The sequence below is a fragment of the Acipenser ruthenus genome, chromosome 41, assembly GCF_902713425.1.
Source record: "Acipenser ruthenus chromosome 41, fAciRut3.2 maternal haplotype, whole genome shotgun sequence".
Taxonomy (NCBI): domain Eukaryota; kingdom Metazoa; phylum Chordata; class Actinopteri; order Acipenseriformes; family Acipenseridae; genus Acipenser; species Acipenser ruthenus.
The window spans coordinates 5,993,281-6,015,098 of NC_081229.1; the positions used below are offsets into that span (position 1 = coordinate 5,993,281).

Sequence of the window (21,818 nt, forward strand, 5' to 3'; positions counted from 1 at the left end):
AAAAGCACAATGAAAGTTAAGCACACACGACATGAGCACTGGGCAGCCCCATGATCTGCTCTGCATTACAGCAGCTAACGCTAGCGCTTACAGTGGAGTGACTGAAACACAAGCCTCTGAGCAGTGAAGAGGGGTTATATACAGGCTGGGTAGTTTGTTTGTATTCTCTATCTCTTACATTGACGTAGGAGAGAACGAGGCAGCTCTTTATAAACAGGGGAAGTGTTGCTGTGGGGGGGGGGGGGGGGGTTCTGTTATCAAGCTGTGGTAATAATCTGAAGCAGTGAGATTTCAGAATAACAGAAGTCCATTTTTAATTTAGTGAAGTAGTTTACAATATTCTTTAAAAACGTAACATTGTTCTTTATTGAATGAATGTTCAGTTTTCGTTGTGAAATGAACTGTGCTCTCTCCTCTATCTCCTTCCCTCTCCTCTCTCAGGTTTCTGTGTCGCTGATCCGAGTACAGTGACCGTGTTTAAGGAAGTCTTTGTGTCTCTGCGCCTCCCCTACTCCGTCAAGAGGTTTGAGCAGCTGGAAGTGAGAGCCGTCATCTACAACTACATGGATCAGATGAGAGAGGTCTGATACAATCACACCAGTATAACACATTAAGAAAGTATTTAGACCTCTATATGGCTGTGTAACTCCTTTCCTCTCTCCCCTCTTTCCTCTCATCCCTCTTTCCTCTCACCTCTCTCTCTCCTGTCTCCTCTCTCTCACCCCTCTCCTCTCTCCTCTCTCCCCTCTCCTCCTCTTCTCTCCTCTCCTCCCCTCTCTCCTCTCCTCTCCAGATGTCGGTTCACCTGCGTGCGGAGGAGGGTCTGTGTGCCCCTGCTACAGGCTCCCTTGGCCGGCTCCTCCGCGTGACGGTGCCTCCCCGCTCCTCCCTGCCGGTGTTCTTCTCTGTGGTTCCCATGAAGCTGGGGGAGATCCCGGTGAGCGTGAGGCTCTTTGATAAGGAGTCCAGCATGGGAGTGGACTCCGTCATCAAACTCCTGCGAGTCGTGGTAAGAGCAATACAATACAATACAATACAATACACTGCACTACAATACAATACAATACAATACACTGCACTACAATACAATACAATACAATACACTGCACTGCAATACAATACACTACACTGCACTACAATACAATACAATACAATACAATACAATACAATACACTACACTGCACTACAATACAATACAATACAATACAATACAATACAATACAATACAATACACTGCACTACAATACAATACAATACACTGCACTGCACTGCACTACAATACAATACAATACACTGCACTACAATACAATACACTACACTGCACTACAATACAATACAATACAATACAATACAATACACTACACTGCACTACAATACAATACAATACACTGCACTGCACTGCACTACAATACAATACAATACAATACAATACACTACAATACAATACAATACAATACAATACAATACAATACAATACACTGCACTGGACTGCACTGCACTGCACTGCAATACAATACAATACACTGCACTACAATACAATACAATACAATACACTGCACTGGACTGCACTGCAATACAATACAATACACTGCACTACAATACAATACACTACACTACACTGCACTACAATACAATACAATACAATACACTGCACTACAATACAATACAATACACTGCACTGGACTGCACTGCAATACAATACAATACAATACAATACAATACAATACAATACACTACAATACAATACAATACAATACAATACAATACAATACACTGCACTGGACTGCACTGCACTGCACTGCAATACAATACAATACACTGCACTACAATACAATACAATACAATACACTGCACTGGACTGCACTGCAATACAATACAATACACTGCACTACAATACAATACACTACACTACACTGCACTACAATACAATACAATACAATACACTGCACTACAATACAATACAATACACTGCACTGGACTGCACTGCAATACAATACAATACAATACAATACAATACAATACAATACACTGCACTGGACTGCACTGCACTGCAATACAATACAATACACTGCACTACAATACAATACAATACAATACACTGCACTGGACTGCACTGCAATACAATACAATACACTGCACTACAATACAATACACTACACTGCACTACAATACAATACAATACAATACAATACACTGCACTGCACTGCAATACAATACAATACACTGCACTACAATACAATACAATACAATACACTGCACTGGACTGCACTGCAATACAATACAATACACTGCACTACAATACAATACACTACACTGCACTACAGTACAATACAATACAATACACTGCACTACAATACAATACAATACACTGCACTGGACTGCACTGCAATACAATACAATACAATACAATACAATACAATACACTACACTGCACTACAATACAATACAATACACTGCACTGCACTACAATACAATACAATACAATACATTGCACTGCACTACAATACAATACACTGCACTAAAATACAATACATTGCACTGGACTGCACTGCACTGCACTACAATACAATACAATACAATACACTCTATCATCAAACCACTGTCTTGCATACTACATGATAAGTTTAGTCTCCATTGGAACCCATTAGCAGCAACTACACTTAGAATTGAATTAGTTTCCAAGTGGTCAGTGGCTAACTTTAATCTTGTTGAGAGTGTATTTCATTCTCTTGCTCTTTTGTATGACAGGAATTACACTCTATGATTAGAGGGAGACACACAACACTTATGGGGTCGATCACACCCTCAGTGCTTACTGCTGCTTCCTTCCTGTTTGTAATTCCAGGCAGAGGGAGTGGAGATGAGAGTGGAAGAGACTCACAACATCGACCCAGCAGGTCTGTCTGTCTGTCTGTCTAAGTCCCTGCCTGTCTGTGAATCTCTCTCTGCATGTGAAGAGGGTCTCTTCCTGTTCCCACTCTACTCTTGTTCTTTTGTTGTGGTTCACAGATAAAAAGCTGAGATTGTTCAGTTTTGATGGGGTGGACCCACCAAACACTGTGCCCGACTCCCAGACCAGCATCTTCATGAGAGTCAGCGGTAAGCCAGCACTCCGAGTGGAAACATTTCTCATTGAAGTCATGAGGTTTCTTTTAGCATTTCTAAATTCAGCTCTATGAGAAGAAAGTGCTCAAACACTCCTTAGATCAAGCTCTGCATCTGCAGATCTATACCTACATCCATGTCTCTTTATATTTATGTTATATATTGGGGCGTGCCAGGTGTTCAATAAGCAGCGTGTGTGTGTGTGTGTGTGTGTGTGTGTGTTAGTGTGTGTGTGTTAGTGTGTGTGTTTGTTTGTGTTACATAAGAAAGGCCCATCTTACTGGTTTAGTTGTTAGTAGCTTATTGATCCCAGAATCTCATCAAGTAGCTTCTTGAAGGATCCCAGGGTGTCGGCTTCAACAACATTACAAGTGGGCATCCCTGTATGTTGAACGCACAGTGACTCGGTACCGATCCAGGACGAGGTTACCGCACTGGTTCCGGTGCCGTCTGATCTGGTGCTAAAATCACTGAACCAGTACTGACCTGGTCCTACAAGGTGCAAAAGCCACTGAACTGGTACTGAACTGAACCAGTGCCACACCAGTCCTGAAACAGTACTGACCCAGTGTTAAATACACCAAACTGGTACCAAACCGACCCGGTATCTTCCAGGTACCGATCCGGTTCCAGCCCGCTACCGACCAGTGCTCAAGTCACCGGTCCGGTACCAAACCAGACCTGCTCGGGTCTTGACCTGCCCGATCGATATCTGTAAGCTGATGGAGGCAGCACCTGTACACTGCACTGCATGCTCCTTGCATCATGATTGGGTTCTATCACTATGGACAAGCATTTTTTATAGCCTTTTTTATAGCTTCCCCACATTGTCTAGATGAAGACATTTCTGAGTCAACATAAACTCCTAGGTCTTTTTCATAGATTCCTTCTTCAATTTCAGTATCTCCCATTTGATATTTATAATGCACATTTTTATTGCCTGCATGCAGTACCTTACACTTTTCTCTATTAAATATAATTTGCCATGTGTCTACAGTGTGTGTATTACAGTGTGTGTGTGTGTTACATTGTCCGTGTTACAGTGTGTGTGTGCTACAGTGTGTCTTGCAGTGTTCCTGTTAAGTGTGTGTTACAGTGTGTGTTTGAGTTACAGTGTGTTTGCATTTTAGTGTTTTTGTCTTAGTGTTTTTGTGTTTCTTGTTGTACCTCAGTCCAGGTATTCAATAAGGAGTGTGTGTTTGTGTGTTACAGTGTGTGTTACAGTGTGTTTGTGCTACAGTGTGTGTTATTACAGTGTGTGTGTGCTACAGTGTGTGTGTGTTAGTGTGTTAGTGTGTGTTACAGTGTGTTTGTGCTACAGTGTGTGTGTTAGTGTGTGTTACAGTGTGTGTTACAGTGTGTTTGTGTTACTGTGTGTGTGTGTTACAGTGTGTTTGTGCTAGTGTGTTTGTGCTAGTGTGTTTGTGTTATGTGTGTGTGTTGCAGTGTGTTTGTGTTACAGTGTGTTTGTGTTACTGTGTGTGTGTGTGTTGCAGTGTGTTTGTGTTGCAGTGTGTTTGTGTTACTGTGTGTGTGTGTGTTACAGTGTGTTTGTGTTACTGTGTGTGTGTGTTGCAGTGTGTTTGTGTTACAGTGTGTTTGTGTTACTGTGTGTGTGTGTTGCAGTGTGTTTGTGTTACAGTGTGTTTGTGTTACTGTGTGTGTGTGTGTTACAGTGTGTTTGTGCTAGTGTGTTTGTGTTACTGTGTGTGTGTGTTGCAGTGTGTTTGTGTTACAGTGTGTTTGTGTTACTGTGTGTGTGTGTTACAGTGTGTTTGTGCTAGTGTGTTTGTGTTACAGTGTGTGTGTTAAAGTGTGTTTGTGTTACTGTGTGTGTGTGTGTTACAGTGTGTTTGTGTTACAGTGTGTTTGTGTTACTGTGTGTGTTACAGCGTGAGTGTTACAGTGTGTGTGTGTTACAGCGTCTGTGTGTTACAGTGTGTGTGTGTTACAGTGTGTGTGTTACAGCGTGTGTGTGTTACAGCGTGTGTGTTACTACGTGTGTGTGTTACAGCGTCTGTGTGTTACAGCGTGTGCGTGTTATATCTCAGGCCAGGTGTTCAATAAGGAGCGGGTGGAGAACCTCTTCTCCCCCCAGGGGATCAGGCAGCTCATCAGGATGCCCACCGGCTGTGGAGAGCAGACCATGATCTCCATGGGGCCGGCCGCATACTCCACCCGATACCTCGACCACAGCAAGCAGTGGAAAGAGCTGCCAGCCGGGCTGCGAGACCAGGCACTGGAGTTCATCAGAGCGGGTTAGACCACAAACCATTGATATGACATTTTGGGATAGACAGACTCTGCTGTACCACAAATAAACTGGTTTCAGGTGAGATATTGTAACAGACTGTCTTTTCCTTGTATCTGTGTATCAGGTTACACCCGGATCCTGACCTATAAGAAGAAGGATGGCTCTTACGGTGCTTGGATTGACTATGGCAGCAGTACCTGGTAGGATCTGCTTCTAAAGGCAGTGTTACCTGCAGAGGGCAGTGTAAAGCAGTTTAAACCCTGCCCTGTCTTCTCTAGTAATAGTAGTAATAATGACGTATTAGTGGTTGGGGGTGATTTTAATTGCACTATAGATTTTACTAAAGACATAAAATACTGAGGAACCACATCCTCAATCCTCCAGAGAGTGAACTGCTGTTTACAGTCCAGTGACCTGGTTGACGTATAGAGGTGTCTGCACCCTCATGCCCAACAGTAATAATTACACATCTAGAGTACGACTGGACTGGCTTTATTTGTTTCACCTCTATTACTTTGTAGGTGCAAGTATCATTCCCAGTAGTCTGTCTGACCAGCACTGCCTGTCAGTCACTGAACTTATTCCAATGGAAGGGGTGTACATCTTCTTATTGGCATTTTAACATTCAATTATTAAAGGACTGCAAATTCGGGGTTTGGAAAATGTGGCAAAATCAAAGGAACAATTATAAAGATTTAAGGCAGTGGTGGGACATTGGGGGAAAAACAAATTACATTTTTTTGTCAGCATTACACCCTGGAGGCAACCAGGTCACTGGACAAAGCAGACAGGGAGATAGAGAAAGAGATAATACATATAGAATATAACAAAGATCACTCTAATGAGCAAACCTTCCAAAAAATACAAGAAAAAAGAAATGTGCTGGGCAGCCTGCTGGAGGAGAAGGTGAAGGGGGCGTTAGTGCACTTGCTTCATGGGGCTGAGGGACATGGACACACCTACTTCTTACTTCTTTGGCCTGAAGAAGAAGGGAACGTGCAGCCAGCAGCTGAGGTGTGTGCGGACGCCCTGCGGCAGAGAGGAGATCAGCGAGGTGGTGGTGGAGTTCTACACACAGCTATTTACAAAAGAACAGTGTGACTCTGGTGACATGGAGAGCCTGCTCCAAGATCTACACAGCCTGTGAGGAGGAGCAGAATGGACTGGATAAAGATCTGACCTTTGAGGAACTGACCACTGCCATCACACAGCTCTCCAGTGGGAAGGGGCCTGGGATAGACAACCTCCTCACTGTGTTTTTCAGTCATTTCGGCAGGGGGGGGGGGTGATCCAGGAGGACTTCTTCCAGGTGCTGAAGGAGAGTCTGGAGAGAAAAGAGCTGCCTCTCAGCTGCCGCAGGGCAGTGATCACACTGCTACCCAAGAAAGGAGACCTCTGCCTTTAAAGAACTGGAGACCTGTTTCACTGTTATGTGCTGATTTAAAAATAATTTCTAAATGTCTCACAAATAGAGTTAAAAATGTGTAAGTACTGTGATACACAAATATGAAAGTTATTGTATCCCAGGAAGATCTATTTTTGATAACCTGTTTTTAGTTAGAGACTTTTTAACGTTGAGTGAAACATGTCATTTTAATGTGGGATTGGTCTCCCTTGATCAAGAGAACACTTTTGATAGGGTCGACCAGACCTACCTTGTAAAAGTCCTGAGAGCCTTCAGGTTTGGCCCTGCTTTTATTTTTTACAGAGAGCTCTTATGCTCAAATGTTTTTAGCGTTTTAAAGATTAGTAATGGGTTGAGCAAACCTTTCTCGGTGTGCAGGGCCATTAGACAGGGCTGCTCTCTGTCAGGCATGCTGTATTCATAGAGCCACCGTTGCATCTTCTGAGGGATAGGGTGACTGGCTGGGCGGTGCCTGCCTGTATTTAGGGCAGTGTAACAGGAAGTGCATCTCTGTCTCAACCTCTCACAGTTCACCGTTACAGCACAGCCTGTTTTCTCTGGTGCTCCAGGATTTTTTTATGTTGGCCAGTCTTGTTCTTGGTCAGTATTTGCTTGTTTTGTGTCTTTGACCCTGATCAGGTATTCAGCCAGGGTAAAGTCTCTTTTTAGGGTCCGATAGCACTAGTTTTTTCTGTGTTTCTAATTCATCTTTCCAATATGACTTGTATGTGTTTTTTAAATTGATGTCAATTTTTGTCATGATTGACTTTGGGAGTTGTTTTTTCTTGGTGGTGTTCTCAATCTCACAGGGGTTCATTTGGCTCAGTTGAGTGAGATTCTGTTCTGGGCGCAGTGTGACACTCTGCAGTGCTGGTAGGGGATTCTGTTCTGGGTGCAGTGTGTCACTCTGCAGTGCTGGTAGGGGATTCTGTTCTGGGCGCAGTGTGTCACTCTGCAGTGCTATGTGCTGGTAGGCGTGTGGCTTCAGTACCAGTTGGCTGAGGGGATTCTGTTCTGGGCACAGTGTAACACTCTACAGTGCTATGTGTTGGTAGGTGCGTGGCTTTAGTGGTGTTATGCTCTAAGGTGGTGTTGCCCAGAGTGAAGAGGTACCTATTTCCCTGAGATCTTGCTTTTTTCTGGACGACCATAACTCTGGTCTTGTCCTGGTTTGCTGCCAGTGCCCAGGTCTGACAGTAGTGCTCTAGCAGTGACAGGATCTGCTGAAGACCCTGCTCTGTGGGTGAAAGCAGGACCAGGTCATCTGCGTAGAGCAGGCATTTAATATCTGTGATGTGTAAAGTGAGACCAGGGACTGCAGACTGGGCTCACACTGCAGCCCTGTCTCACTCCACCAATTTTCACATCACACTTATTTTCTGAATACACTTTACGATGTCATATACTTCACTTCCTACACCACTTTGGAGATGTTTAAAGAATAGACCTTCTGGCCAAATTGAATCAAATGCTTTTTTCAAATCTATAAAACAGTCAAATATTTTTCCTTTGTTTGTTTGTTTGGTGGACGTGTTTCTCTCTCCGTTTCAGTCTCTGCCTCCCTCTCTCTGTCTGCCTCTCTCTCCCTCTCTCTCTCTCTGTCTCTCCCTCTCCCTCTCTCTTTCTCTCTCTCCCTCTCTCTCTCTCTCTCTCTCTCTCTCTCTGTCTCTCTCTCTCTCTGTGTCAGTCTCAGTCTCTCTCTGTCAGTCTCATTCTCCCTCTCATCTCCCTCTCTCTCAGGCTCACAGCGTTCGTGTTGAAGACTCTCTCTCAGGTTCGCTCGTATGCAGATGTCCAGAATGAGGAGATTGAAGACCCTGCCTCCTACCTGCTCACACAGCAGCTCCACAGCGGAGAATTTCATGACCCCAAGCCAGTCATCCACAGAGAGATGCAGGTAGAGAACACAACCATACATAACACACACACACACACACACACACTCACAGAGACGCACACTGAGACACACACACTCACAGAGACGCACACTGAGACACACACTGAGTGAGACACTGACAAACACTGAGACACAAACAAAGACACACTCTGAGACACAGACACACACTGACACCGTGACACACAGAGAGACACACTGACTCACAAAGACACACAGCGATGCAGGTAAAGAACATAACAGGGACACAGAGACACACAGTAAGATACACAGAGACACACAGAGACACACTCTAAGATGCACTGAGATACACAGAGATACACAGAGACACAGACCCACGTCCCTCTCACTCTCTCTCCCTCTCACTCTTCTCTCCTGCAGGGTGGTGTTGGTGGAGTGGACAGCAGGATCTCCCTCACTGCGTTTGTCACTATCGCTCTGCATCACTCTCTAGCAGCTCAAACAGGAGAGAAGCTGCAGCGTGTGGTGAGCACTTCCACCCTCCCAGCACCAGGGGGGGCTCTCACAGACCAGGTGTCCCCATGAAGGGTGTAAGAAACATCACCTGTGTTCTATGTGGTATTTCCTACTGATGTATTTCTTACATCCACTAGGGGCAGAGTGTTGCATTATTAACATTATTAACACAAGCCATTGAGAACCTCAGAGTCTGGGGATTAGGGGTGTCTGTCTATGCGTACATTTGTCTGTATGCCACTGTGGGTAAATGGTTGATTGGGTTCAGGTGCAGGAGTGATGCAGTGTGTGAATGAAACAGACAGAGATGATTATAATCCGGTTTGGAATGGATATTATTATTTTGTTTTCCAGGTCTGCCGACCAAACAATAATCCCCCCCGGCAATACACACCACTGTGTAGAGCACGGGGCAAATAACAAGGGGATTGCAGCCCCAAACCATAAACAATTATATCTGCCTCACAATAATACACACACGGTCACCAGTCCTGGGTGCGTGCAGTAGCGCTCGTGGTGGGTGATACACGTTTATTTCGTGACAGTGGTGAAGTGTTGTTCCGGCTTTGTGCTGGCCCAAGGCGACAGCTCCGGAAACCTGTTAGCTGTCTGGTGATTCACAAACAAGACAATTACTAACAGACTGAGCAAAACAAACAAAACACTCATGAAACTGCTACATTCTCTGGGGTCTCTCACACTCTTTCTAGGTTAAAATACAAAACCAACACGAAGGAACATATTGCGTCTCTCCATCCCCTTTTATGTCGTCACACATGACCCCTTGGTAAACGAGTGCAAACGCCTCTCCAATCTGCGACTGCCATGTTGTTTCCCTTCCGGGTCAATGCGTTCTTGCAATGGAGTCTCGCCTTCATCCAGACTGGCTGACTTCCCGACCCTGGGAAAGAACTGTCAGACCAGCCCATCCAAAGAACTCTGTTCAAGCTGTTTAGCACCCTCACAGGTTGGGAGGGAGATTTACAACCAAGAATCATTGTATTTCTGTCACAGTCACTGATTTTTGCATAATGCTATACTTGTGTATTGAGAATCGTGTATCAGATTGTAAATGCACATTGCATTGCTCATTCTTCTCTGCTATTCATGTATCAGATTGCTGATATACGTTGCATTGCTCATTCTTCTCTGCTATTCATGTATCAGATTGTAAATACACATTGCATTGCTCATTCTTCTCTGCTATTCATGTATCAGATTGTTGATACACGTTGCATTGCTCATTCTTCTCTGCTATTCGTGTATCAGATTGTTGATACACGTTGCATTGCTCATTCTTCTCTGCTATTCACGTATCAGATTGTTGATATACGTTGCATTGCTCATTCTTCTCTGCTATTCGCGTATCAGATTGTTGATATACACGTTGCATTGCTCATTCTTCTCTGCTATTCATGTATCAGATTGTTGATATACGTTGCATTGCTCATTCTTCTCTGCTATTCACGTATCAGATTGTTGATACACGTTGCATTGCTCATTCTTCTCTGCTATTCATGTATCAGATTGTTGATATACGTTGCATTGCTCATTCTTCTCTGCTATTCACATATCAGATTGTTGATACACGTTGCATTGCTCATTCTTCTCTGCTATTCATGTATCAGATTGTTGATATACGTTGCATTGCTCATTCTTCTCTGCTATTCACATATCAGATTGTTGATACACGTTGCATTGCTCATTCTTCTCTGCTATTCATGTATCAGATTGTTGATATACGTTGCATTGCTCATTCTTCTCTGCTATTCACATATCAGATTGTTGATACACGTTGCATTGCTCATTCTTCTCTGCTATTCGTGTATCAGATTGTTGATATACGTTGCATTGCTCATTCTTCTCTGCTATTCACGTATCAGATTGTTGATATACGTTGCATTGCTCATTCTTCTCTGCTATTCGCGTATCAGATTGTTGATATACACGTTGCATTGCTCATTCTTCTCTGCTATTCATGTATCAGATTGTTGATATACGTTGCATTGCTCATTCTTCTCTGCTATTCACGTATCAGATTGTTGATACACGTTGCATTGCTCATTCTTCTCTGCTATTCATGTATCAGATTGTTGATATACGTTGCATTGCTCATTCTTCTCTGCTATTCACATATCAGATTGTTGATACACGTTGCATTGCTCATTCTTCTCTGCTATTCGTGTATCAGATTGTTGATATACGTTGCATTGCTCATTCTTCTCTGCTATTCGCGTATCAGATTGTTGATATACGTTGCATTGCTCATTCTTCTCTGCTATTCATGTATCAGATTGTTGATACACGTTGCATTGCTCATTCTTCTCTGCTGTTCTGTACATGCTGTTGATATACGTTGCATTGCTCATTCTTCTCTGCTATTCGCGTATCAGATTGTTGATACACGTTGCATTGCTCATTCTTCTCTGCTGTTCTGTACATGCTGTTGATATACGTTGCATTGCTCATTCTTCTCTGCTATTCACGTATCAGATTGTTGATATACGTTGCATTGCTCATTCTTCTCTGCTATTCGTGTATCAGATTGTTGATATACGTTGCATTGCTCATTCTTCTCTGCTATTCACGTATCAGATTGTTGATATACGTTGCATTGCTCATTCTTCTCTGCTATTCGTGTATCAGATTGTTGATATACGTTGCATTGCTCATTCTTCTCTGCTGTTCTGTACATGCTGTTGATATACGTTGCATTGCTCATTCTTCTCTGCTATTCACGTATCAGATTGTTGATATACGTTGCATTGCTCATTCTTCTCTGCTATTCGTGTATCAGATTGTTGATATATGTTGCATTGCTCATTCTTCTCTGCTATTCGCGTATCAGATTATTGATATACGTTGCATTGCTCATTCTTCTCTGCTGTTCTGTACATGCTGTTGATATACGTTGCATTGCTCATTCTTCTCTGCTATTCACGTATCAGATTGTTGATATACGTTGCATTGCTCATTCTTCTCTGCTATTCGTGTATCAGATTGTTGATACACGTTGCATTGCTCATTCTTCTCTGCTATTCGCGTATCAGATTGCTGATATACGTTGCATTGCTCATTCTTCTCTGCTATTCGTGTATCAGATTGTTGATACACGTTGCATTGCTCATTCTTCTCTGCTATTCGTGTATCAGATTGTTGATATACGTTGCATTGCTCATTCTTCTCTGCTGTTCTGTACATGCTGTTGATATACGTTGCATTGCTCATTCTTCTCTGCTATTCATGTATCAGATTGTTGATATACGTTGCATTGCTCATTCTTCTCTGCTATTCGCGTATCAGATTGTTGATATACGTTGCATTGCTCATTCTTCTCTGCTGTTCTGTACATGCTGTTGATATACGTTGCATTGCTCATTCTTCTCTGCTGTTCTGTACATGCTGTTGATATACGTTGCATTGCTCATTCTTCTCTGCTATTCGCGTATCAGATTGTTGATACACATTGCATTGCTCATTCTTCTCTGCTATTCGTGTATCAGATTGTTGATATACGTTGCATTGCTCATTCTTCTCTGCTATTCACATATCAGATTGTTGATACACGTTGCATTGCTCATTCTTCTCTGCTATTCATGTATCAGATTGTTGATATACGTTGCATTGCTCATTCTTCTCTGCTGTTCTGTACATGCTGTTGATATACGTTGCATTGCTCATTCTTCTCTGCTATTCGTGTATCAGATTGTTGATACACGTTGCATTGCTCATTCTTCTCTGCTGTTCTGTACATGCTGTTGATATACGTTGCATTGCTCATTCTTCTCTGCTGTTCTGTACATGCTGTTGATATACGTTGCATTGCTCATTCTTCTCTGCTATTCACGTATCAGATTGTTGATATACGTTGCATTGCTCATTCTTCTCTGCTGTTCTGTACATGCTGTTGATATACGTTGCATTGCTCATTCTTCTCTGCTGTTCTGTACATGCTGTTGATATACGTTGCATTGCTCATTCTTCTCTGCTATTCACGTATCAGATTGTTGATATACGTTGCATTGCTCATTCTTCTCTGCTGTTCTGTACATGCTGTTGATATACGTCATGCTTATCAGCTTCTTCATCCCACTGGCTGCTCTGATTCTGAGTTTACACTCGTGGTGATTTAATGACAGACGTTTCGACTGCAAGCGTTTCTCAGTGTCTACAAATGCTGGATCATTTCAGTGTTTGAAAACACTGAAAAAGACTTCTAGTCAAAACTGTTGTTATTAATTTTACATTGAAGACACTGAGAGACTTCTAGTCAAAACCTTTGTTATTGAATTTACATTGAAGACACTGAGAAAGACTTCCAGTCAAAACATTTGTCATTGAATGCATTCAATTTCAAATGCAGTCTATTTAAAGTTTTTATTCCGTGTTTCACAGTAATTTGTTTTGTTTTGTCACTTCAGAAAGATGCTATTGATAAATCCACAGAATACCTCCAGGACAAAATTCTGAAAGTAAATAGACCCTACTCCCTGGCCATCTCTGCCTATGCTCTGGCCCTCACCAAGCCAGAAAGCAGCGCTGCACACCAGGCAGTCGAAATACTCAAGAGCCAGGCCATAGAGGACAGGGGTAAGACAGAGTCAATCTTTAAGCTGCTATACATACAGGACTCAAGAAGAGAGAATGACTTTTAAAGAACCTAGGCTCCACCTCTCCCACCCCCTTCTCTCACCCCTCGCCCTCTCCCTCTCTCCCCCTCTCTCTCCACCTCTCCCCATTCTCCTGCTCCCCATTCTCTCACCCTTCTCCCGCTCCCCCTCTCTCTCCACCTCTGCCACCTCCCCATTCTCTCACCCTTCTCCCTCTCCCCCTCTCTTTCCACCTCTGCCACCTCCCCACTCCCCCTCTCTCTCTCTCTCTCTCCACCTCTCCCACCGCCCCTCTCCTGCTCCCCATTCTCTCACCCCTCTCCCTCTCCCCCTCTCTCCTCTCTCTCAGAGAAAGGTGTGGTGTTCTGGGAGGCTGACTCTGAGTTGAGGCTGCAGGGGGAGGACAAGGCGCACCTCGTCCCTCAGGCCCAGGCTATCACCGTGGAGACGACAGCGTACGGGCTGCTGGCCGCGCTGGCCAACAGAGAGCAGGAGCTGGCGGAGTCTGTGTACCGCTGGCTGTCAGAGCAGCAGAACTACGGAGGGGGGTTCAGATCCACACAGGTGAGCCGGACCTGGCTTCAAATCACCAACCTGCACTGCTTTAAACACAGAGAGGGTACACCACAGATCTGTGAGTAACTTCACAATATCAGTGAGAGAGGGAGGCATAGACATCGAGGCTCACAGTCCAGAGCTGCTTCTTTCTTCTCTCTTTCTGTCTGCTTTCATTTGTCTTTCTTTCTTCCTCCCTTAATTTATTCCTTCTGTCCTTTGTTTTCTTCCTTTTGTTCATTCCTTTCTTCTTTCTGTCTATTTTTTCTTCCTTTACTTCAGTTCTTTCTATCTGTGCTTCCTCCCTCCCCCTCCCCATGGTATTGTGTGTTTCTCTGTGTGTTATGTGATTGATTCTCTCTCTCAGTGGTATTGTGTGTTTCTCTGTGTGTCATGTGATTGATTCTCTCTCTCACTGGTATTGTGTGTTTCTCTGTGCGTCATGTGATTGATTCTCTCTCTCAGTGGTATTGTGTGTTTCTCTGTGTGTCATGTGATTGATTCTCTCTCTCAGTGGTATTGTGTGTTTCTCTGTGCGTCATGTGATTGATTCTCTCTCTCAGTGGTATTGAGTGTTTCTCTGTGTGTCATGTGATTGATTCTCTCTCTCAGTGGTATTGTGTATTTCTCTGTGTGTCATGTGATTGATTCTCTCTCTCAGTGGTATTGTGTGTTTCTCTGTGCGTCATGTGATTGATTCTCTCTCTCAGTGGTATTGTGTGTTTCTCTGTGTGTCATGTGATTGATTCTCTCTCTCAGTGGTATTGTGTGTTTCTCTGTGTGTCATGTGATTGATTCTCTCTCTCAGTGGTATTGTGTGTTTCTCTGTGTGTCATGTGATTGATTCTCTCTCTCAGTGGTATTGTGTGTTTCTCTGTGTGTCATGTGATTGATTCTCTCTCTCAGTGGTATTGTGTGTTTCTCTGTGTGTCATGTGATTGATTCTCTCTCTCAGTGATATTGTGTGTTTCTCTGTGTGTCATGTGATTGATTCTCTCTCTCAGTGGTATTGTGTGTTTCTCTGTGTGTCATGTGACTGATTCTCTCTCAGTGGTATTGAGTGTTTCTCTGTGTGTCATGTGATTGATTCTCTCTCTCAGTGGTATTGTGTGTTTCTCTGTGTGTCATGTGATTGATTCTCTCTCTCAGTGGTATTGTGTGTTTCTCTGTGTGTCATGTGATTGATTCTCTCTCTCAGTGGTATTGTGTGTTTCTCTGTGTGTCATGTGATTGATTCTCTCTCTCAGTGGTATTGTGTGTTTCTCTGTGTGTCATGTGATTGATTCTCTCTCTCAGTGGTATTGTGTGTTTCTCTGTGTGTCATGTGATTGATTCTCTCTCTCAGTGGTATTGTGTGTTTCTCTGTGTGTCATGTGATTGATTCTCTCTCTCAGTGGTATTGTGTGTTTCTCTGTGTGTCATGTGATTGATTCTCTCTCTCAGTGGTATTGTGTGTTTCTCTGTGCGTCATGTGATTGATTCTCTCTCTCAGTGGTATTGTGTGTTTCTCTGTGTGTCATGTGATTGATTCTCTCTCTCAGTGGTATTGAGTGTTTCTCTGTGTGTCATGTGATTGATTCTCTCTCTCAGTGGTATTGTGTGTTTCTCTGTGCGTCATGTGATTGATTCTCTCTCTCTCAGTGGTATTGTGTGTTTCTCTGTGCGTCATGTGATTGATTCTCTCTCTCAGTGGTATTGTGTGTTTCTCTGTGTCATGTGATTGATTCTCTCTCTCAGTGGTATTGTGTGTTTCTCTGTGCGTCATGTGATTGATTCTCTCTCTCTCAGTGGTATTGTGTGTTTCTCTGTGTGTCATGTGATTGATTCTCCCTCTCAGTGGTATTGTGTGTTTCTCTGTGTCATGTGATTGATTCTCTCTCTCAGTGGTAGTGTGTGTTTCTCTATGTGCAGGACACTGTAGTGGCTCTGGAGGCTCTGTCTGAGTTTGAGATCCGGAAGGACCCCAACATCCCCCCACCCAAACTGGAGATCAAACTGAGCTCCCTAGGGAAGAACCTTAACCAGAGAGTCACCCTGGAAACCAGCGCCATCGGCGTGGAGGAGGACCTGAGGGTGAGGAGAGGAGAGGAGAGGAGGAGGGGAGGGGAGGGGACCTGAGGAGAGGAAAGGGGAGGAGAGGAAGAGGGGAGGGGACCTGAGGGTGAGATGAGGAGAGGAGAGGGGAGGAGAGGAGAGGGAAGGATAGGATGGGAGGAGAGGGGAGAGGGGAGAGGGGTAGGAGAGAGGAGGGGAGAGGAGAGGAGGGGAAAGACTGTACATGTAATAACACATAGTTGCTAACTTCACAAATAGGAGTGTGCACACATACATACTCACTCACTCACACTCACACACACACACACAAACACACACACTCACACACACGGGTCGAGGGGAGGAAGAGGAGAGAACGAGGGGACTGAGCGGGACAGATCAGATGTGATGTAAACAGAATGTCGTTTTCTTCTCTTCCTGTCTTGTGTCCAGCGGTTTGTAGGGAACACGATCGACATCAACGTGGGCGGAAGTGGCAAGGGCAGTTTCACAGTGAGTACTGAACAGAGAAACCAGGAGCTTCATCACAGTGTGTGTGTGTGTGTGTGTGTGTGTGTGTGTCTTTGTGTCTGTGTGTGTGTTTGTGTGTGTGTGAGTGTGTCTTTCTGTGTCTGTGTGTGTGTTTGTGTGTGTTGGTGTGTTTATTTGTATTGTGTATGGTATGTAGCGATTTGTGTTTGTCAAAACATGTTGACCCATGTTGTGTGTTGCATGTTGACCCATGTTGTGTGCTGACCCGTGTTGTGTGTTGCATGTTGACCCATGTTGTGTGCTGACCCGTGTTGTGTGTTGCATGTTGACCCATGTTGCATGTTGACCCATGTTGCATGTTGACCCATGTTGTGTGCTGACCCGTGTTGTGTGTTGCATGCTGACCCATGTTGTGAGTTGCAGGTTCTGAAGATTTACAACTCCATGGAGCCCAAGACGAGCTGCAGTGACCTGAAGATCGAGGTCACCGTGACGGGGAAAGTGAAGTACACACGTAAGAGAATGAACCACCCCGGGGCAAGAGAGTGAACTACCACTCCTTTCTTTCTTTCTTTCTTTCTTTCTTTCTTTCTTTCTTTCTTTCTTTCTTTCTCTCTGTCCACTCGACTCCATGTATTAGTTCCTAAGCTGACGTGGTTGCTGTGTGTCTGTGCCCCCAGCTGCCGTTGTTGATTACTACGAGTATGAGGACGGAGAGGAGCCCCCCCAGTCCGATCAGGCCATGTCAGAGCTGGACTGGTTCGACGCGCGGAGCCGTAGGAAGAGGGACGCCACGGGCCACGAGTCCAGCAAGAAGAGTGTGGTCAACTACCAAGTGTGCATCTGGTGAGCTACCACAGCACAGCCTAGCACTCAAACCACTGAGCCACTCAAACACACTATCTTCCACACTGCAGTGAGCTATTCAAACAAAGTTTGTTTGTCACCCCCCTGGTCGGTCTCTCTCTCTCTCTCTCTCTCTCTCTCTCTCTCTCTCTCTCTCTCTCTCTCTCTCGCTCTCGCTCTCGCTCTCGCTCTCGCTCTCGCTCTCGCTCTCTCGCTCTCGCTCTCTCGCTCTCGCTCTCTCTCAGGTGTTGATTCTCTGTTGTTTTATTTCAGGCACAGTTCTGCAGCTAATCTCTCGGGGATGGCAATCGCTGATATCACCATGCTGAGCGGGTTTGAAGCCGACACAGAGGATCTAGACAAGGTACAAAACACAGACACACAGTGAGACACAGACACAGAGATAGAGAGACAGACACACTGTGAGACACAGACACAGAGATAGAGAGAGAGACACACAGACACACAGTGAGACACAGACACAGAGATAGAGAGACACACAGACACATACACAGACACACTGAGACACAGACACAGAGATAGAGAGAGACAGACACAGTGAGACACAGACAGAGAGATAGAGAGAGACACACACAGAGACACACAGTAAGACACCCAGAGATAGAGAGACACACACAGACACAGAGATAGAGAGAGACACACAGTAAGACACAGACACACAGATAGACATAGACACAGAGATAGAGACACACACAGAGACAGAGAGACACAGAGGTAGAGAGAGAGACACAGAGAGAGACACACACAGACACATATATACAGAGACACACACAGAAACACAGAAGCACAGACACACAGTGAGATACAGGGACACACTCAGACACACACTGAGACACAAAGCCACACACCAACGGTTTACTTTATCAGAAAGGGTTTTTTCACTCATTCCTGTTGGCAGCAATGTAAAGCCACCTTCACTATTAAGACCACTTGCTGTTTTAAAATATAACCATTAGAAACTAAAACAGAAAATGAGACCAGAGTGCAGAATCTTTAAAGAGGACGCAGCTTCACATTTCTGTATCAATATGTTTTTACATGCTGCTCATCACTGCTTGATGCTGTCTTCTGTATCAGTATGTTTTTAGCAGCAGTGTGGTGTAGTGGTTAGGGCTCTGGACTCTTGACCGGAGGGTCGTGGGTTCAATCCCAGGTGGGGGACCCTGCTGCTGTACCCTTGAGCAAGGTACTTTACCTAGATTGCTCCAGTAAAAACCCAACTGTATAAGAACATAAGAAAGTTTACAAACGAGAGGAGGCCATTCAGCCCATCTTGCTCCTTTGGATGTTAGCAGCTTATTGATCCCAGAATCTCATCAAGCAGCTTCTTGAAGGATCCCAGGGTGTCAGCTTCAACAACATTACTGGGGAGTTGGTTCCAGACCCTCACAATTCTCTGTAAAAAAAGTGCCTGCTATTTTCTGTTCTGAATGCCCCTTTATCTAATCTCCATTTATGACCCCTGGTTCTTTTTTCTTTTTTCAAGTCAAAGAAGTCCCCTGGGTTGACATTGTCTATACCTTTTAGGATTTTGAATGTTTGAATCAGATCGCCGCGTAGTCTTCTTTGTTCAAGACTGAATAGATTCAATTCTTTTAGATTGTCTGCATACGACATGCCTTTTAAACCCAGGATAATTCTGGTTGCTCTTCTTTGCACTCTTTCTAGAGCAGAAATATCCTTTTTGTAACGAGGTGAGGTCTTACTAATGCATTGTAAAGTTTTAACATTACTTCCCTTGATTTAAATTCAACACTTTTCACAATATATCCGAGCATCTTGTTGGCCTTTTTTATAGTTTCCCCACATTGTCTAGATGAAGACATTTCTGGGTCAACATAAACTCCTAGGTCGTTTTCATAGATTCCTTCTTCAATTTCACTTTCTCCCATATGGTATTTATAATGCACATTTGTATTGCCTGCGTGCAGTACCTTACACTTTTCTCTTTTAAATGTCATTTGCCATGTGCCTGCCCAGTTCTGAATGCTGTCTAGATCATTTTGAATGACAACAGTGTTTGCCACTCCTCCTATTTTTGTGTTGTCTGCAAATTTAACGAGTTTGCTTACTATACCAGAATCTAAATCATTAATGTAAATTAGGAAAAGCAGAGGACCTAATACTGATCCCTGTGGTACTCCACTGGTTACCTCACTCCATTTTGAGGTTTCTCCTCTAATCAGTACTTTCTGTTTTCTACATGTTAACCACTCCCTAATCCATGTTCATGCATTTCCTTGAATCCCTACTGTGTCTCCCTTTCCTAAAACCATGCTGATTGTCTCCCAGGATATTGTTCCCATATAGTTAATTTTCAATTTTGGATCTTATTATAGTTTCCATAAGTTTACATATAATAGAAGTCAGGCTTATTGGTCTGTAGTTACCTGGTTCGGTCTCCCTTTTTGTGGATTGGTATTACGTTTGCTATTTTCCAGTCTGTCGGTACAACCCCTGTGTCAAGAGACTGTTGCATGATCATCAATGGGTAATTGTATGTAAAAAATAATGTAATTTTATGTAAAAATTATGTGATATCTTGTAAAAATGGTAAGTCGCCCTGGATAAGGGTGTCTGCTAAGAAATAAATAATAATCAATATGTTTTTACATTCCGCTCCTCGCTGCTTAAGGCTGTCTTTCTTCAGTTATTCCGAGGGGTTCTGGGTTCCATTGCTCCTCCAACATTTAGTTCTTATCATTTTAAATCTGCCTTTCCCTGGCTTTGAGCTTGTCTGGAGAATCCTAACTGCCAGGCACTGAACAGCCTTCCTCTTTCAACTAGCCCTGCCCACTCCACATGTGTATAGACAGAGAGAGTGGGTGGAGCTGGCAGAGTTGAAAGGTCACAGTTCTAACCTGTGTGCTTCTTGTTTGTGTTGCTCAGTTGAAGGGTTTGGCGGATCAGTACATCAACCACTATGAAAGCACTGAGGGGAGACTACTGCTCTACTTCGATGGGGTGAGTCAAAATACGCACATCCACTAGGGGGCAGTGTTGCAGGAGGGCAGGTAAACAGGAACTCGGGTGTAACTGATTTAGTTTAGACATGATTCTGAGAGCTCCATTACTATAGTGAAGTGTAAAAAAGCACAGTTAAACATGGTAAAGTATAGGGGGTGTTTGAAAAGCACAGAGAGGTATGGTAAAGTACATATAAAAAAAACATGGCTAACTAACCCTTATAAAAGTTGTCCATAGTAAAAGCACAGCAACCTGTGATAAAGCATAGTGAAGCATTGTATGCCCAGAGAGGTTTGCTAAACATGTTACAAAATGGGAAAAACATGGGGAAATTGTCTGAAACAGAAATGAAATATAAAGTGAATCTGAACAACATGAATAATTAAATAGCAGGCTGGAGTATTCTCCATGCTTTAATGCTGCTTCAATAGAGTGTTTAAATCTGCTGGTGTCAGATTAAAGAAACAGTTCCAGGACCTGCCAGGAGAGGTCAGTGTCGTGCTGATAAGAAAACGCACCCTGCTCTGTTTACAAGGAGAGATTCAATAGAAGAGTTGTCTGAGGAAGGGGAAATAATAAATACATCCATTTAGTATTATCATTATTGTTATTATTATTGTTATTATTAAGCATGCACTGTGGGAAATATGGCAAATAAAACCAATTTCAACTGCACATATAAGACTGTAATTACTTCAGGTGGCTTATTATGCACAATTGGGCACACATCATTCTGTGTATTGTTATTCTTATTGTTTGTAACCCTACCATTACTACTGCTGCCCCAGTATTACCAGGGTCATTATTACCACAATGTGTGTTTATGTGTTTAGATTCCTCCAGAGCAGGAATGCATTGAATTTGGAGCCAAACAGATCATTCCTATTGGACTGGTTCAGCCGGCCACTGCCACTCTGTATGACTACTACGAACCAGGTACACCATGTGACATGCAACACACAGCATACAACATGCAACATACAACTCACAGCATACAACATGCAACATACAACACACAGCATACAACATGCAACATACAACTCACAGTATGCAACATGCAACATACAACATGTAACATAAAACCCACAGCATACAACACACTTCTCTTCACTGCCAATCTAAATGGCATTTTCAGACAACACAAAAATAGGAGGAGTG

General features: G+C 43.6%; 1 protein-coding gene across 1 annotated transcript in view; it reads left to right on the top strand.

Annotated features, from left to right (window-relative positions):
* LOC117433774 (complement C4) overlaps positions 1-21,818 on the top strand; it is a 62,422-nt gene that overhangs the window by 29,128 nt on the left and 11,476 nt on the right. Inside the window, exons 20-36 of the mRNA XM_059010872.1 lie at positions 442-581; positions 794-1,009; positions 2,846-2,897; positions 3,010-3,099; positions 5,157-5,363; positions 5,484-5,559; positions 8,505-8,661; positions 9,040-9,144; positions 13,557-13,725; positions 14,095-14,309; positions 16,212-16,373; positions 16,788-16,847; positions 17,250-17,340; positions 17,507-17,672; positions 17,946-18,036; positions 20,583-20,657; positions 21,494-21,596. Coding sequence (XP_058866855.1) covers positions 442-581; positions 794-1,009; positions 2,846-2,897; positions 3,010-3,099; positions 5,157-5,363; positions 5,484-5,559; positions 8,505-8,661; positions 9,040-9,144; positions 13,557-13,725; positions 14,095-14,309; positions 16,212-16,373; positions 16,788-16,847; positions 17,250-17,340; positions 17,507-17,672; positions 17,946-18,036; positions 20,583-20,657; positions 21,494-21,596 — 2,175 coding nt within the window. The remainder of the gene's footprint in view (positions 1-441; positions 582-793; positions 1,010-2,845; positions 2,898-3,009; positions 3,100-5,156; positions 5,364-5,483; positions 5,560-8,504; positions 8,662-9,039; positions 9,145-13,556; positions 13,726-14,094; positions 14,310-16,211; positions 16,374-16,787; positions 16,848-17,249; positions 17,341-17,506; positions 17,673-17,945; positions 18,037-20,582; positions 20,658-21,493; positions 21,597-21,818) is intronic.